Source organism: Rhinichthys klamathensis, unplaced genomic scaffold (assembly GCF_029890125.1).
Source record: "Rhinichthys klamathensis goyatoka isolate OS25496 unplaced genomic scaffold, OSU_Roscu_1.1 h1tg000060l_1, whole genome shotgun sequence".
Classification (NCBI taxonomy): Eukaryota; Metazoa; Chordata; class Actinopteri; order Cypriniformes; family Leuciscidae; genus Rhinichthys; species Rhinichthys klamathensis.
The window spans coordinates 1,640,623-1,656,309 of record NW_026606605.1 but is presented as its reverse complement, the minus strand read 5'-3'; the positions used below and the strand labels follow the sequence as shown (position 1 = coordinate 1,656,309).

At 43.7% G+C, this 15,687-nt stretch overlaps 1 protein-coding gene across 1 annotated transcript; it reads right to left on the bottom strand.

Annotated features, from left to right (window-relative positions):
• Positions 1 to 1,318: 1,318 nt before the first annotated feature.
• Positions 1,319 to 15,502, bottom strand: zftraf1 (zinc finger TRAF-type containing 1). Its single transcript, XM_056249535.1, has 4 exons — positions 14,590 to 15,502; positions 9,978 to 10,216; positions 3,894 to 4,105; positions 1,319 to 1,957 (listed from the first exon to the last, which is right to left on the bottom strand). The coding sequence occupies exons 1-4, from the start codon at positions 14,893 to 14,895 to the stop codon at positions 1,566 to 1,568; spliced, it is 1,149 nt and encodes a 382-aa protein (XP_056105510.1). The 5' UTR covers positions 14,896 to 15,502; the 3' UTR covers positions 1,319 to 1,565.
• Between the last annotated feature and the right edge of the window lie 185 nt (positions 15,503 to 15,687).

Here is a 15,687-nt window from a genome sequence, read left to right as displayed (position 1 = left end):
TTTGTGTTTTCTATCAGCTGTTTAGAATCAGAGGTAAAAGGGCTGAAATAGTTAAATTCAGTTTGATTTATTCGGACAGCCAAATTTTGTGCTCCTTCAGATAAAAGTCGTACAGGTGGAACATCACTAGGGTGAGTAAATGATTACTTTTTTTTTTTTTTTAAAAGCACGTGTTCTGTTACCCACATGACAAGTACAAGTTTCAAACATGCATTTATCAGAGAATAACAAGGTGTAATTTAAGCATTTATCAACTCAAGTACTCAAGAAAGAATGCAGTGCCACAAGTTTAAATGAGCTTTAATAGAAAGGCACATATACAGCCAGAGTGTGAGAATTAAAAGCCTTTAAATGCAGAAACAGTTTTAAACTAAACTCCTCTAATCAGAAGTGACAGTCTCTGCTAGATCCGCTCAACTGCTGGTTCTGCCGTTCATGAGTTCATGTCACAACTAAGTCACAGCCGCGTTCATCTGAACTGAGATCTGATTACCCCATTGGCTCTTTTGTACCCCCAGCTTAGTGTGTGTGTGTGTGTGTGCGAGGGAGAGAGATGAAGGTATGAAAGAAGGTCGTTTGTGTCTGTTTATGTGTGTGTGTGTGTGGATAAGGGTGGAAGAAGGTCTGTTACACTGCCTCAAAATCACATCTTTCCAGTTTAGCAGTGTTGAGTGAGTGTGAAAAGTCCGTTACCTTAATGCAGGTTAAATAAAAGCAATAAATATAAATATCATGACATCATGTCGGGAGAAATGTACCTGTGTTCACAAAATGGGGGGGTTAAAAGAGTGCGGGATAAGCAGGAAAAATTCGAAGAAGAAAAAAAAAGGGGCAAGATTCACAGGTTCTTAAATAAATGTTAAAAAGCTCAAACTTAAGTTAGATTACAAGGCTACGATGCTACGCAACTAAAGGTGTGCGTTCCAGAGAGCACACGGAGAAACTAAAAAACATGCAAATCGCATCTTTCGGGTTGTGGGATCGGCAGCCATTTTGTTCAGCCTGACTGTACAGCTGCGCTTTGATGAAAATGGCCACCTTCACATACAAAAATACACTTAAAGCAGTTGCAGCCGCTGCGTCTGTGTGGGTAAACCTCAAGAGGAAGGTCTGAAAACAGCGTGAAAACACAAACGCAGAGTTGAACGCCGCCTGAATGATCAGTTGCACCTGTCTCTATCTCTAGCACTCGTTCAGTCTCATTCCTTAAAACACTCGCCCCATTGGTCATTACTGACTGATATCCACGCAAACAGGCCCAGAAACACACAAACACAGTCCCAGACTCTTGGTGTTGTTCATTCAGGCCCGATCAAGCCCAATGGGAGATCAGCAGGGTGAGATTGTTGACTTTTTTTTTGGCTGTCGAGGGTCTGAAAGCTTACAACACACACTCACACACACACAAACGATCTACTGCAGTACTGATGGGCCGTATTCATCCTTCTTTTGCTCCCGTAGAGGTATCTGTGGTTCAGTGGTGCTCGTCACCCTCTCCGCTTCGCCTTTGTTCACTCCATCCCCTCCTCCTTCTCCGTTTCTTCCGCCCCCGTCGTCCCGTGCCTCTATTTCTGGATCTGAAAGATGAAGAGGCGGAGGTTGATGTTTTTGGCAGCGAGCAGCTTGTTGCACTCCACGCTGTCGCTGATGGGCAGCAGGGCGTACTCGGTCTCGTTGGCGTCGTTGGAGAAGACGTGGTGCTGGATGACGGGTTTGATTTTCACGTCGTCGTACGGGCCCTTCAGCAGCAGAAAGGAGCACTCCAGGGCAGAGTTCACTTTGCTCTTCAGGATGAGCTGGAAGGAGAGCGTGCGCTTGCAGGACAGGTTGGGGTTGCGCTCCGAGTCGTTGACCCGTGCCTTCAGGACCCAGGTCTGGTTGAGGACGGTGAAGCGAGGCGTCTCGTAGTACAGGCGTGTGATGAAGTCGTCGGTGCGGTAGGGCCGGAACTGCACCTCTGAGGCAAAGACACATGACATTACAAGCTATCAACTTACTTCACGACACAAGCGGTTATCGGTAACACTTTATGTAACGGAGGCCAGCTAGTGAGAGTTGTGGAGGTAAACCTCACTCCCTTGATCTCAAGAGGTGCACAAACAACTCATGCTAGAGACTACGGTCTTCAGCGTCTTTGTTAGCCCACCGCCTCCTATGCCAGAGACGTGGGTTCGATTCTCGCTCGGAGCGGGGCAAGTAAGACCAGAGGGTATAAATTGGTGCCGTGACCCGGATGGGAGTGAGTTTAAAGGTGATGATACACAGGGCAACTTTTTGAGCAATGTTGCTGGGCAATGTCGGCGTCAACGGGCAACCAGATGAGACACAGGGTCCACGACTGATCTAAATTATCCAGATAGAAATGTATTGCCCATTTTCAATGGGAAACTGCCCAAGCAACAATCGCTCGGCAAGATTGCCCAGCAACATTGTTTAAAAAGTTGCCCTGTGTATCATCACCTTAAGGGAGGCCAGCTAGTGAAAGTAAACCTCACTCCCCTGATCACAAGAGACTGCGTGGAATAGGACCGGAGGGGTTACATTTACAATAAGGGTACGTTTGTTGACATTAGTTCACTACATAGGTTAACATGAACTACAATGAACAATACAAATAAATTCTGTCATCACCCTCGTGTCATTCCAAACCCATAAGACACTCGTTCTCCTTCAGAACAAAGCTCAGGCATGCTAGCTTGACACGTGAGAACCAATGAGGTTCATTCTCGTGTCACGCAGCACATTTGAGGTTTGAACCAATGAGGTTTGTTCTCGCACATACGGTTGAGCTTCTGTTTATGTTCGCTAATTAATGTTTATAGGTGAATAAAGGCCTAAATTAAATGTTCATCATATAAAAGCCAATTCACACCGAGACGACAGAAGGCAACAGACACTTAGTCTGGATTTTGTCGGATCAGTGCGTCACGCCTGTCGGAGTCTGTTGGCGTCTGTCTGAACTTGTTTTCGCAGATTGAACAAGCATTTAGAAGTGACGTGCTGTGTTGGTCTGTGTCTGTCTGTACAGTGTGAATTGGCCTTTTCAGTCACTTCTCAGACATTCCCCGACCCGACAAATGCAGATTCTACATGTTCAATCAGTGAAAACAAGAGCAGACCAACGGCGACAGACACACTGATCCAGCAAACCCCGACGAAGTGTGTGCGGCCGTCTGTCTGTGCAGTGTGAATTAGCCTTAAAGCGATCGTGTCTCTTCAGAAGACTTGGATTTAACCGCCTGATGATTATATGAGTTCATTTTATTTTGATCATGTTATGAAGCAGCAGTGATTTGGGTAAATAAGACTTTCAATGGAGGGACATAAATCTCTGATTTCACTAAAAAATATCTTTCTTTGGGTTCCAAAGATGAACGAAAGTCTTATGGTAGGGTGAATAATGACAGATTTTTAAGATTTTTTTTAAGACAAATCATGCCAAAATTCAACACCATTGCCGAGTATTTTCTTCTTAAAACTGCAGTGAGCCAAAGACAGTCTCAAAAACGCGGTTTGAAATCGCTGGTGTTTCTGACGTCACAAACTACCTTGTAACCAATCAGATCAACGTGTGATCGTCAGCCAGTGGATCTATGAGCTGAGTGAGTGAGTGGAGGCGGGGCTCATTTACATATTCATAGAACCGTGTATCCTAAATGAGGCAAGGGTGTCGAGTTACATTAAATCTATTTTAAGGCATGAAGAATTTTTTTTCAAGGAAATAAACTTTAAATATGTCATTTTGGTGATCAAATATGAGTTTTAAAGGATCAAATGATTGACTACAGGGGGACTTTAAAGGTCTACAGCAATATGTCAAGGAACCTAAATAAGCTAAGCTTTATTTGAAGAGTCAATATTGCACTGAAACGAGACTCAAGGTTTCTATGTACCTGTAAAACCGATCTTCTCAAAGCACAGCAGGCTGAAGATGCTGTTGTAGAGCTGTAGCTCTCTGCGATGGCTCTGGTCCATCTCATCCAGGATACCCATCAGCTCCATGCCGGTCTTAGACGGGTGGCAGCACTCGGCCTCGTGAGCGCTGAGCTCGTGGAACGGCCCGTGCCATGGGCAGCCAATCCGCTTGTACTTGCACTGCGTCACTCTATTTCCAAAAACAAAAAAACAACACCTTTTTTTTAAATGACCAACCAATAACTCTAGCAATATAGTCTGTAAATACGGTATCATCTCACAGCTCTATATATAATGTTGATATCTGAGTGTATATCCAACTTTACTATTGACCAGCTCAAATCTACTAAATGCAACTATAAGGCATGTAGATAAGATAGTATGTCCCGGTTTCACAGACAGGGTTTAGATTAAGTCAGGATAAGGCATTAGTTCAATAAAGGATTTTTATGTGTCTTTTATAAATGTGCCTTAGAAAAAAAATATCACTGATGTGCATCTTGAGACAAAACAACGGCATATTTTAAGAAATTTCAGTGCAAGTTGCTTTGTTAAAACAGCTCAAACATGCATTTTAGTCTGTGAAACCGGCCACATAAACATTAACATCATGATTTTCTGCAAAGCTGCTTTAAAACTATGTTATATGAATAAAATTGACTTGATTTAAATCTTTTGCATAGTATCTCAGTTTGCTTGCTGATTGCATATAAAATAATATGAAATTTGAAGAGATTTCTTTTTTTATGCGAGTGAATGCATGAGACTTGTATAGTCCAAGCCAAGTGTCAATGTTTATACATCTAATTAAGACTAGAATACGGAGGATTCACTAAACACGAATTGTGTCCACTGACAGCGCAATTATTTATTTGCACCAAAGTCCTTTTAAAGGCCAGACATGTAATGCTGAAGACACATATGATCACAGTGGCCTCACATGTGATGCTAAAGCACTAAAGTAAATCACTATGGATGAAAACATCTCTCTTTAAATGAATGTGTGCTCAACTACACGTCTGGATTAGTGCCTGATTACAATGAATGGTAACAATTTATTTTAAGGTGATAAAATTGCTTACTATAGTAATAACAGTAAATAATGCATAATTACAAGCAACTAACCCTAAACCAACTCGAAGTACATGCAGTTAATTCATATTACTCAGTACTTATTTGAGTAAGTACAACGTAACTATTTCACCTTAAAATAAAGTGTAACTCAATTAATTTTCACTAGAAAACGGACACAAAAATCTCTTTTAAACAAGCTTTTCGCTGCTTTTCGAAAGTTGTAATAGGCCAATGAAATCAAAATTGACAATTCTTATTTTTTTATGGAATATTCCAGTATTTATTATAAATAAATAATCTGTGCACATCAGTATTTATTTTTAAAAAAACATATGCCCTCATAGTCTTTAATCAGAAACAGTAACATTCCCGTTGTCTCGCAAAGATGTCTCTTCTCTGATGAGGGCTGGGAAATAAGCTTGTCCAAACGCCAGTTTCAATTCTTCCCGTCCAGAAACCTGTCACTCACATGAAACCATCGTAGCAATTAGAATAAAAAAAGTCCATTCATTTTATCCATAGGGAAATAGATTTTTAACGAGAATTTATAAACCATTAAAAACAGCCCTACTGTGAGCTACGAGATTGTTAATCAATGCTATATACTTTTGTCGAAGCTGTCAGTCCGCATTATGTTAAATTAAAGGGTTAGTTCACCCAAAAATGAAAATGATGTCATTAATGACTCTCCCTCATGTCGTCACAAGCCCGTCAGACCTCCGTTCATCTTCAGGACACAGTTTAAGATATTTTAGATTTAGTCCGAGAGCTTTCTGTCCCTCCATTGTAAATGTATGTACGGTATACTGTCCTTGTCCAGAAAGGAAATAAAGACATCATCAAAGTAGTCCATGTGACATCAGTGGGTTAGTTAGAATGTGTTGAAGCATCGAAAATACATTTTGGTCCAAAAATAACAAAAACTATGACTTTATTCAGCATTGTATTGTCTTCCGGTTCTGTTGTGGATCCGCGTTCAGTGCCGCCGCTGACGTAAGACGCTGCTGACGTGTGTCTGGTGTGTGTGTGTGTGTGTGTGTATTCTGGTTCTGTTGTGGATCTGCGTTCAGTGCCGCTGCTGACGTAAGACGCTGCTGACGTGTGTCTGGTGTGTGTGTGTGTGTATTCTGGTTCTGTTGTGGATCTGCGTTCAGTGCCGCCGCTGACGTAAGACGCTGCTGACGTGTGTCTGGTGTGTGTGTGTGTGTATTCTGGTTCTGTTGTGGATCTGCGTTCAGTGCCGCCGCTGACGTAAGACGCTGCTGACGTGTGTCTGGTGTGTGTGTGTGTGTGTGTGTGTATTCTGGTTCTGTTGTGGATCTGCGTTCAGTGCCGCCGCTGACGTAAGACGCTGCTGACGTGTGTCTGGTGTGTGTGTGTGTGTGTGTGTGTATTCTGGTTCTGTTGTGGATCCGCGTTCAGTGACGCTGTTGACGTAAGACCCTGCTGACGTGTGTCTGGTGTGTGTGTGTGTTTGTGTGTGTGTGTGTATTCTGGTTCTGTTGTGGATCCGCGTTCAGTGCCGCTGCTGACGTAAGACGCTGCTGACGTGTGTCTGGTGTGTGTGTGTGTGTATTCTGGTTCTGTTGTGGATCCGCGTTCAGTGCCGCCGCTGACGTAAGACGCTGCTGACGTGTGTCTGGTGTGTGTGTGTGTGTGTGTGTGTATTCTGGTTCTGTTGTGGATCCGCGTTCAGTGCCGCCGCTGACGTAGGACGCTGCTGACGTGTGTCTGGTGTGTGTGTGTGTGTGTGTGTATTCTGGTTCTGTTGTGGATCCGCGTTCAGTGACGCCGCTGACGTAAGACGCTGCTGACGTGTGTCTGGTGCGATGGCTCTAGTGAAGGCCAGCTAGTGAAAGTAAACCTCACTCCCCTGATCACAAGAGACTGCGTGGAATAGGACCGGAGGGGTTACATTTACAATAAGGGTACGTTTGTTGACATTAGTTCACTACATAGGTTAACATGAACTACAATGAACAATACAAATAAATTCTGTCATCACCCTCGTGTCATTCCAAACCCATAAGACACTCGTTCTCCTTCAGAACAAAGCTCAGGCATGCTAGCTTGACACGTGAGAACCAATGAGGTTCATTCTCGTGTCACGCAGCACATTTGAGGTTTGAACCAATGAGGTTTGTTCTCGCACGTACGGTTGAGCTTCTGTTTATGTTCGCTGATTAATGTTTATAAAGGCCTAAATTAAATGTTCATCATATAAAAGCCAATTCACACCGAGACGACAGAAGGCAACAGACACTTAGTCTGGATTTTCTTAGTCACGCCTGTCGGAGTCTGTTGGCGTCTGTCTGAACTTGTTTTCGCAGATTGAACAAGTATTTAGAAGTGACGTGCTGTGTTGGTCTGTGTCTGTCTGTACAGTGTCAATTGGCCTTTTCAGTCACTTCTCAGACATTCCCCGACCCGACAAATGCAGATTCTACATGTTCAATCAGTGAAAACAAGAGCAGACCAACGGCGACAGACACACTAGCCGCGTTTCCACTGCCGGGCCAGGGCTAACAGCGAGCCGAGCCGAGCCAGTGGCCTCTGGTCTCGGGCCTCAAGCACCGGGCTTGCGTTTCCACTGCCGGGCCAGTAGCCCCGCCCTAAACCCCGCCCTTAACACGCCTTTCTGGATCAAACGTCGTACAACCCAACCCATTTCAGCGGGTATTATGAATTTATTTATTTTTTAAGTTAGGAAGATAGCATGTATATTAACTCGCCGACCGTGGCTGCAATAGTGTCCCGATTGTCTCGCGAGTCGCCACTAACAGAGGGACGCAGCACACCGTCCCTCTGTTAGTGACGTGTGTCTGGTGTGTGTGTGTGTGTGTGTGTGTGTATTCTGGTTCTGTTGTGGATCCGCGTTCAGTGCCGCCGCTGCCGTAAGACGCTGCTGACGTGTGTCTGGTGTGTGTGTGTGTGTGTGTGTGTGTGTGTGTGTGTGTGTATTCTGGTTCTGTTGTGGATCCGCGTTCAGTGCCGCCGCTGACGTAAGACGCTGCTGACGTGTGTCTGGTGTGTGTGTGTGTGTGTGTATTCTGGTTCTGTTGTGGATCCGCGTTCAGTGACGCCGCTGACGTGTGTCTGGTGTGTGTGTGTGTGTGTGTTCTGGTTCTGTTGTGGATCCGCGTTCAGTGCCGCCGCTGACGTAAGACGCTGCTGACGTGTGTCTGGTGCGTTCGTGTATTCGGGTTCAAATAAATACGGCTGGGCAAAAAAATGCAAGTCTTCCTCTGTGTGGAAATCCTTAGACATGTTTGCGAAGATTGTTTTGTTTCCAGCGTGCGTCTCCCTCAGACTGTAAACGAAGCTCGGGCGCACCAGACACACACACACACACCAGACACACACACACACACACCAGACACACGTCAGCAGCGTCTTACGTCAGCGGCGTCACTGAACGCGGATCCACAACAGAACCAGAATACACACACACACACACACCTGACACACGTCAGCAGCGTCTTACGTCAGCAGCGGCACTGAACGCGGATCCACAACAGAACCAGAATACACACACACACACACACCTGACACACGTCAGCAGCGTCTTACGTCAGCGGCGGCACTGAACGCGGATCCACAACAGAACCAGAATACACACACACACACACACCAGACACACGTCAGCAGCGTCTTACGTCAGCAGCGGCACTGAACGCGGATCCACAACAGAACCAGAATACACACACACACACACACCAGACACACGTCAGCAGCGTCTTACGTCAGCGGCGGCACTGAACGCGGATCAACAACAGAACCAGAATACACACACACACACACACCAGACACACGTCAGCAGCGTCTTACGTCAGCAGCGGCACTGAACGCGGATCCACAACAGAACCAGAATACACACACACACACACACACCAGACACACGTCAGCAGCGTCTTACGTCAGCAGCGGCACTGAACGCGGATCCACAACAGAACCAGAATACACACACACACACACACACACACCAGACACACGTCAGCAGCGTCTTACGTCAGCAGCGGCACTGAACGCGGATCCACAACAGAACCAGAATACACACACACACACACACACACCAGACACACGTCAGCAGCGTCTTACGTCAGCAGCGGCACTGAACGCGGATCCACAACAGAACCAGAATACACACACACACACACACACCAGACACACGTCAGCAGCGTCTTACGTCAGCGGCGGCACTGAACGCGGATCCACAACAGAACCAGAAGACATTATAATGCTGAATAAAGGCCTAGTTTTTGTTATTTTTGGACCAAAATGTATTTTCGATGCTTCAACACATTCTAACTAACCCACTGATGTCACATGGACTACTTTGATGATGTCTTTATCTCCTTTCTGGACAAGGACAGTATACCGTACATACATTTACAATGGAGGGACAGAAAGCTCTCGGACTAAATCTAAAATATCTTAAACTGTGTCCTGAAGATGAACGGAGGTCTGACGGGCTTGTGACGACATGAGGGAGAGTCATTAATGACATCATTTTCATTTTGGGGTGAACTAACCCTTTAATGGTGAAAACCGACCCATTACCCATGATTCTGTACAGAAAACTCCACCAATCAGTCAGAATTTCTCCATAATTTTTAATTAGATTTTTTTTTTTGCAATGCTTCATGGGATTGCAGTTCTTTCTCTCACTAAAACAGTCAAATTTTCAAATACACTTTTGCTTCAAATCAAAGTTTTTAATGTTGAGATGGTTGGTTGGTTGGTTCATGGCTTATAACACTTTAATAAAGACTTTAATAAAGGGAAAAAAATACTTCCAGAACCAAGGCTGCTAAAAAAAAAAGTGGCCGGGCACTAATTCACTCTATTTACAAAAGTAGCGTGTTGTGCTGAAAAGAATCCTAACGGATTTAAACAGTGATTGTGCGGCACTACACAAGTGTTTAGTGAACTGGCCCCATGGCTTTCCAGCGTAATCGTGTGTGTTTGGTGAATGGGTGCAGCAGTACCTGTCCTGGCACTCCTCTGTTTGGTGGCGCTCGAGGCCGGAGCGAGGGAACTGTTTGAGGCAGTAGCTGCACTCAGAGGGCAGTTCACTCACGGCTTTCTCCACCGCCAGGTTCCTGCAACACAGACTCTTACTGATCTCACAGCGGCAGTTAGGACACGTGGCCTGCTCCTCTTTGAGGCGCGCGTCAGCGAGCAGGTGGATGAAGCAGCCGGCGCACATCAGGTGCCCGTTTGTACACTGTGAAATGAGAGCACACATCTTCAGCCCACAACAAGAGCTCAAACCATCTCACAGGGAGCTTTATGCAAAACACAAGGCCGCTGGACGGCATTTCCTCATTTTCCTCAATCAGAGACAGTGCAGTAGATTCCTGTAAATGAGAGCTGTGTCCGTAATCGCCCCCTATACCATTAAATAGTAGGTTTATGTCACGATTCGATACATATCACGATACTGAACTCACGATACGATATTATTGCGATACTCCAAGACATATGGTAAAAGTTAACAAAAAATGTACTGGTGATTAAAATGCTAAATTTGATATTGGTGCTTGTAACCCAAGGAGGACAATAATGACACTGGAATAAAAATATTCATGATTCTGAAGCTGAAAATACTGAATTATTTTAGACGAATATGCTTGCACTCTTTCACTGACTAGATATATTTCAAATAATGTCGGCCACTTTTTACTGGTAACATCAGACATTTGGCATTATCAGGACCCACTATTTTACATTATTATACATTGAAATCAACATTATATATAGTAGTTTAATGTAGTACTTACACTAAAACTCTGAAAACTTGAATTTTTTTCTCACACAGTAATTTTTATTTTGAGGGGACTATCCACGATACGTATTGTCATTATCCACGATACGTATTGTTGCATTTTTGTATTGCGATATATTGTTACACTCCTAGTGCACTATTTGAAGGGACAGCAAATTTGTAGTGGTGTAACCACTCACTCCTTCAAGTGGACTATATTAGTGGACTAATGTAGGGAATAGTGACCGAGGGTATAAGGGCGATAAACACAGCTAAGATCTTCAGGAGCTCTTGATAACTACAGACAGGTGTGTTTGATCAGGGTTGGATATGAACTTTGCAGGAAGGTAGATCTCCAGGAACAGGATTGGGCTCCCCTGAACTAAGTCAAATCAGGTATAAAAATCAAGTAAAGAACGGTTTGTCCAACCTTGGGCCTATATACCTCCATGAGGATCCCAAGGTTGGGTAGGTGAAGATTGTTTGTAACAAGAACCCTGATCATTTCAGTCCGAACTTAAGCGCATGTGTGGAGCATTTCAGCGCAGAGAAAACGGCAGAAAGATTTCTTATTTCACATGCAAAAGCAGTTTCTGTTCTTAATTCGTAAGTGGATCTTAATGGGGGGAAATAATAATAATAATTAAAAAATATATGACCCCTTTAAGGTAAGAATGGGTTGTTAAAAAACTGTCATTTCAGTCCTCGTATAAAAATTTACTCAATTTGTAATTTGCTTCAATCTCTGTTGCATCTAAAACTGTACATTTATGGTACACTTTATTTTAGGGTGTCCTTGTTACAGTGTAAATATACACTGAAGTACTGAGTAATATTAATCAATAACATGTACTTACTATAGGGTTAGTTGCAAGTAATTATGCATAATTTACTGCTATAGTAAATACGTGTAAGATGGACACTGCAAAATAAAGTTGTACCCGAATTTCACAAACAAATACATGTGATATAAATGAATGTGTTTTAAAAACTGTTCAATGATAATTCTTCACTTATTCTATGCCAAAGCAAATTGTGGTTTCCCTTTATTTTAAGGTGATTTAGTTACATTGTACTTACTCAAATATGTACTGAGTAATATGAATTAACTACATGTACTTACTATAGGGTTACGGTTAGGGTTTAATTATGCATAATTTACTGTTATTACTATAGTAAGTACATGTAGTAATGTGTAACTACGTCACCATAAAATAAAGTGTTACCAAAAAATTGTTTTAATATTTTATTTTGAATTAGCTTTTATTTTGAAATTTTCTTAGTCATTTATGTACTTTTGTCATTTTTAGTCAGCTTTTTATATATAGTTTTATATATTTTTGAACTATTTCTATATAATATACACTCACCGGCCACTTTATTAGGTACACCTGTCCAACTGCTCGTTAACACTTAATTTCTAAGCAGCCAATCACATGGCTGCAACTCAGTGCATTTAGGCATGTAGACATGGTCAAGACAATCTCCTGCAGTTCAAACCAAGCATCAGTATGGGGAAGAAAGTTGATTTGAGTGACTTTGAACGTGGCATGATTGTTGGTGCCAGAAGGGCTGGTCTGAGTATTTCAGAAACTGCTAATCTACTGGGATTTTCACGCACAACCATCTCTAGGGTTTACAGAGAATGGTCCGAAAAAGAAAAAACATCCAGTGAGCGGCAGTTCTGTGGGCGGAAATGCCTTGTTGATGCCAGAGGTCAGAGGAGAATGGCCAGACTGGTTCGAGCTGATAGAAGGGCAACAGTGACTGAAATAACCACTCGTTACAACCGAGGTATGCAGCAAAGCATTTGTGAAGCCACAACACGCACAACCTTGAGGCGGATGGGCTACAACAGCAGAAGACCCCACCGGGTACCACTCATCTCCACTACAAATAGGAAAAAGAGGCTACAATTTGCAAGAGCTCACCAAAATTGAACAGTTGAAGACTGGAAAAATGTTGCCTGGTCTGATGAGTCTCGATTTCTGTTGAGACATTCAGATGTTAGAGTCAGAATTTGGCGTAAACAGAATGAGAACATGGAACCATCATGCCTTGTTACCACTGTGCAGGCTGGTGGTGGTGCTGTAATGGTGTGGGGGATGTTTTCCTGGCACACTTTAGGCCCCTTAGTGCCAATTGGGCATCGTTTAAATGCCACGGCCTACCTGAGCATTGTTTCTGACCATGTCCATCCCTTTATGGCCACCATGTACCCATCCTCTGATGGCTACTTCCACCATGTCACAAAGCTCTAATCATTTCAAATTGGTTTCTTGAACATGACAATGAGTTCACTGTACTAAAATGGCCTCCACAGTCACCAGATCTCAACCCAATAGAGCATCTTTGGGATGTGGTGGAACGGGAGATTCGCATCATGGATGTGCAGCCGACAAATCTGCGGCAACTGTGTGATGCCATCATGTCAATATGGACCAAACTCCCTGAGGAATGCTTCCAGCACCTTGTTGAATCTATGCCACGAAGAATTGAGGCAGTTCTGAAGGCAAAAGGGGGTCCAACCCGTTACTAGCATGGGGTACCTAATAAAGTGGCCGGTGAGTGTATATATGAATTAATTTTGTCTTGTAGTTTTAATAATTGTGAGTACCTCAACTTGTTTTATTTCGGCTATTTGCCAAAGCAACATTTCAATTTTGTTGGTATTTCATATAAAATTGTGTGTTTTTCTTATTTAATCTTTATTTGAATTGACAGAGCTTATTTGAATAGATTTAGTTTTAGTTCACATTCACAATAATAACACTGATGCAATATTCTCGTTTTAAGATTAGTTCAAGGTTTCATTTGAATAATTCTGTTACTGGTTAACTGATTCCCCAGCAGATCCGTTTCACTGGAGGTTAAGTCTGTGATTAATTCAGTCGGTAGGTGATTTTTTTTCTCCCTGGCTTGTTTGTTTTGCTCCTGGACTTGCACATGTTCGTCTCATTTGATAGGATTCAACCCCTGATTCTGTAATAAACAGATTACATGGCATGAGTTTAACACGGTTTAACAGCACTGATGCGCTCTGAGTCTGACACTCAATCACATGGGCTCAAAGTGAGAGGATGTCAGTGTTCTCATTATCTGTGTTATGTGTGTCTATTACTTCCTCTAGTTTCAGCAAGACACGCAAACAAAATGACCACTCTAGTGTGGATTTATCCAATTATTATTTATTAATTAAGTCATTAAATGGACACTTGTAAAAAAGTAAACGTGGGTATGCAAACCGAAAACGCCAGCACATGTGAACAAAGTGTGTGAAAACATGAGAGGAAGTTCTTTTACAGCTGGTTTAGCCTGTGGCTTCAGAGGGATTATATGGGGTGCATATTTGGGGGAGGGGTGATCAGAAGAGGCCAGCAGTGATTGGGTTAAACGGGTCATGTGACCACCCTGATTGTCATGCTGGCCTTTAAAGGCAGAAAACAGCTGCTCAGGTCTGTATCACGTGAAGTGTAGAATCTGAAACCTTCGAAAATATCATCATACCTGCTCTTAAAAAAAAAAAAAACATGTACCTGGAATGGCATATATGTGCATTTTATTAGACATATTTTTTTCCACACACATTATGAGTCACAGACAGTGTGCAATCAGCTGTATTATATGGAAATACAATAGACAAACAATCACAATGACAAAAAGATACCCCCCTTTGTGTCATATCTATAATAACAGGCTGTATCTTTCTAATATCTCTTGCATTCCAAGAGGATGCCGTGTTGTGTACTTTGATATCTGCATTATGTTTATGGTATATACGTCATGCATACAGATTTCTCTGCATTGTAAGTCTCCATAATGGCTTTGTTTACCTGGTACACCGAGGCTTTAGGCAGGTCCAGGCACACCGTGCAGCAGAGCACCGAGTACAGGCGCTCCTCGAGCTTCCCCGCCTCTCCTTCCTGGTGCCTCATGCGCTTCTTAGGCGGTGCGTCCGGGTCGGCCTCGGAACCAGGACCGTCTCTCCGCACACCGGACTCCTCCTGGATACCGGCCAGTCCTGCGCTCCCCGGACCCGCATCCAGGACACCCCCCACAGGACCGACACCCAGTCCCGAAGATGAGGAGCCCGGGGCGGCCGCGACGCCTAATTCCATCCGCTCTTCCATCGAAGACATCCGAATGAGTCACGAGGGGTATTTGGGCTGACTGAGCACAGGATCCGCTGAATGTCAGGGTGAGATTTTCAGCTTTTTCCAGGTAGTTGGCCTTTAATGATGGGGGGTCTGGATAGCTAACAATGCACTCACTTGTAAACCATCAAACGTCAGTTCAAATAGGCTAATTTTGGGTAATATGACACTAGGTAAAGGGACAGTGGATATAATTTCATCTGTGTTTTACAGCGGTTTGGCCTGCATGGATGCCTATAAATTTTTTTGGATAGATCTCAGGTAAGCTTCGGCTCTCAGCTTGTGAAGAGAGAGAGAGAGAGAGGAAAAAAAACAGCTAAGACTCAACAAAACAACAGGCTGTTGTTTAGGTCCGTTATCCGCCGTGACAGCACGCACACGGCGACTCTCTGCGACCGGGCCGGGCTCTTTCCCTCCGGTACACCTTCCGATCACAACCGAGCCACTCCGACACGATCCGGATTCTCCCGAAAGCCTATAAGTTATCAGTTTGCTGCAGAGTCTCTTCGATAGTCCTTCCCTTAATCTACACTGCCATCTTTGTTTTTTTCCTGACTGTCTCCTCCTCTGCCCCTGTCCGCTTGTCCCTTTCTGATTCTGCCAATCCGAGGTCGGTTTACTCAGAGCGAGCTGAAGAACAAGCGAATTCTGTCATCCGTTATTGAACTGTCAGTGAATGCGTTGCCACTAGCAAAGATGGCCGCTCGGCCCTTCTCATTCGCGCTTCCTGATTGGCTGCAACAAATGTTGTGCTTCATCAGATGACTGGGGATATTT

Coding starts and splice junctions, on each gene's coding strand:
- zftraf1 (XM_056249535.1), bottom strand. CDS start 14,895: ATGTCTTCGATGGAAGAGCGGATGGAATTAGGCGTCGCGGCCGCCCCG. Junction 10,217..14,589: donor CTAAAGCCTCGGTGTACCAG/GTAAACAAAGCC, acceptor CTCATTTCACAG/TGTACAAACGGGCACCTGAT. Junction 4,106..9,977: donor ACAGAGGAGTGCCAGGACAG/GTACTGCTGCAC, acceptor TTTTGGAAATAG/AGTGACGCAGTGCAAGTACA.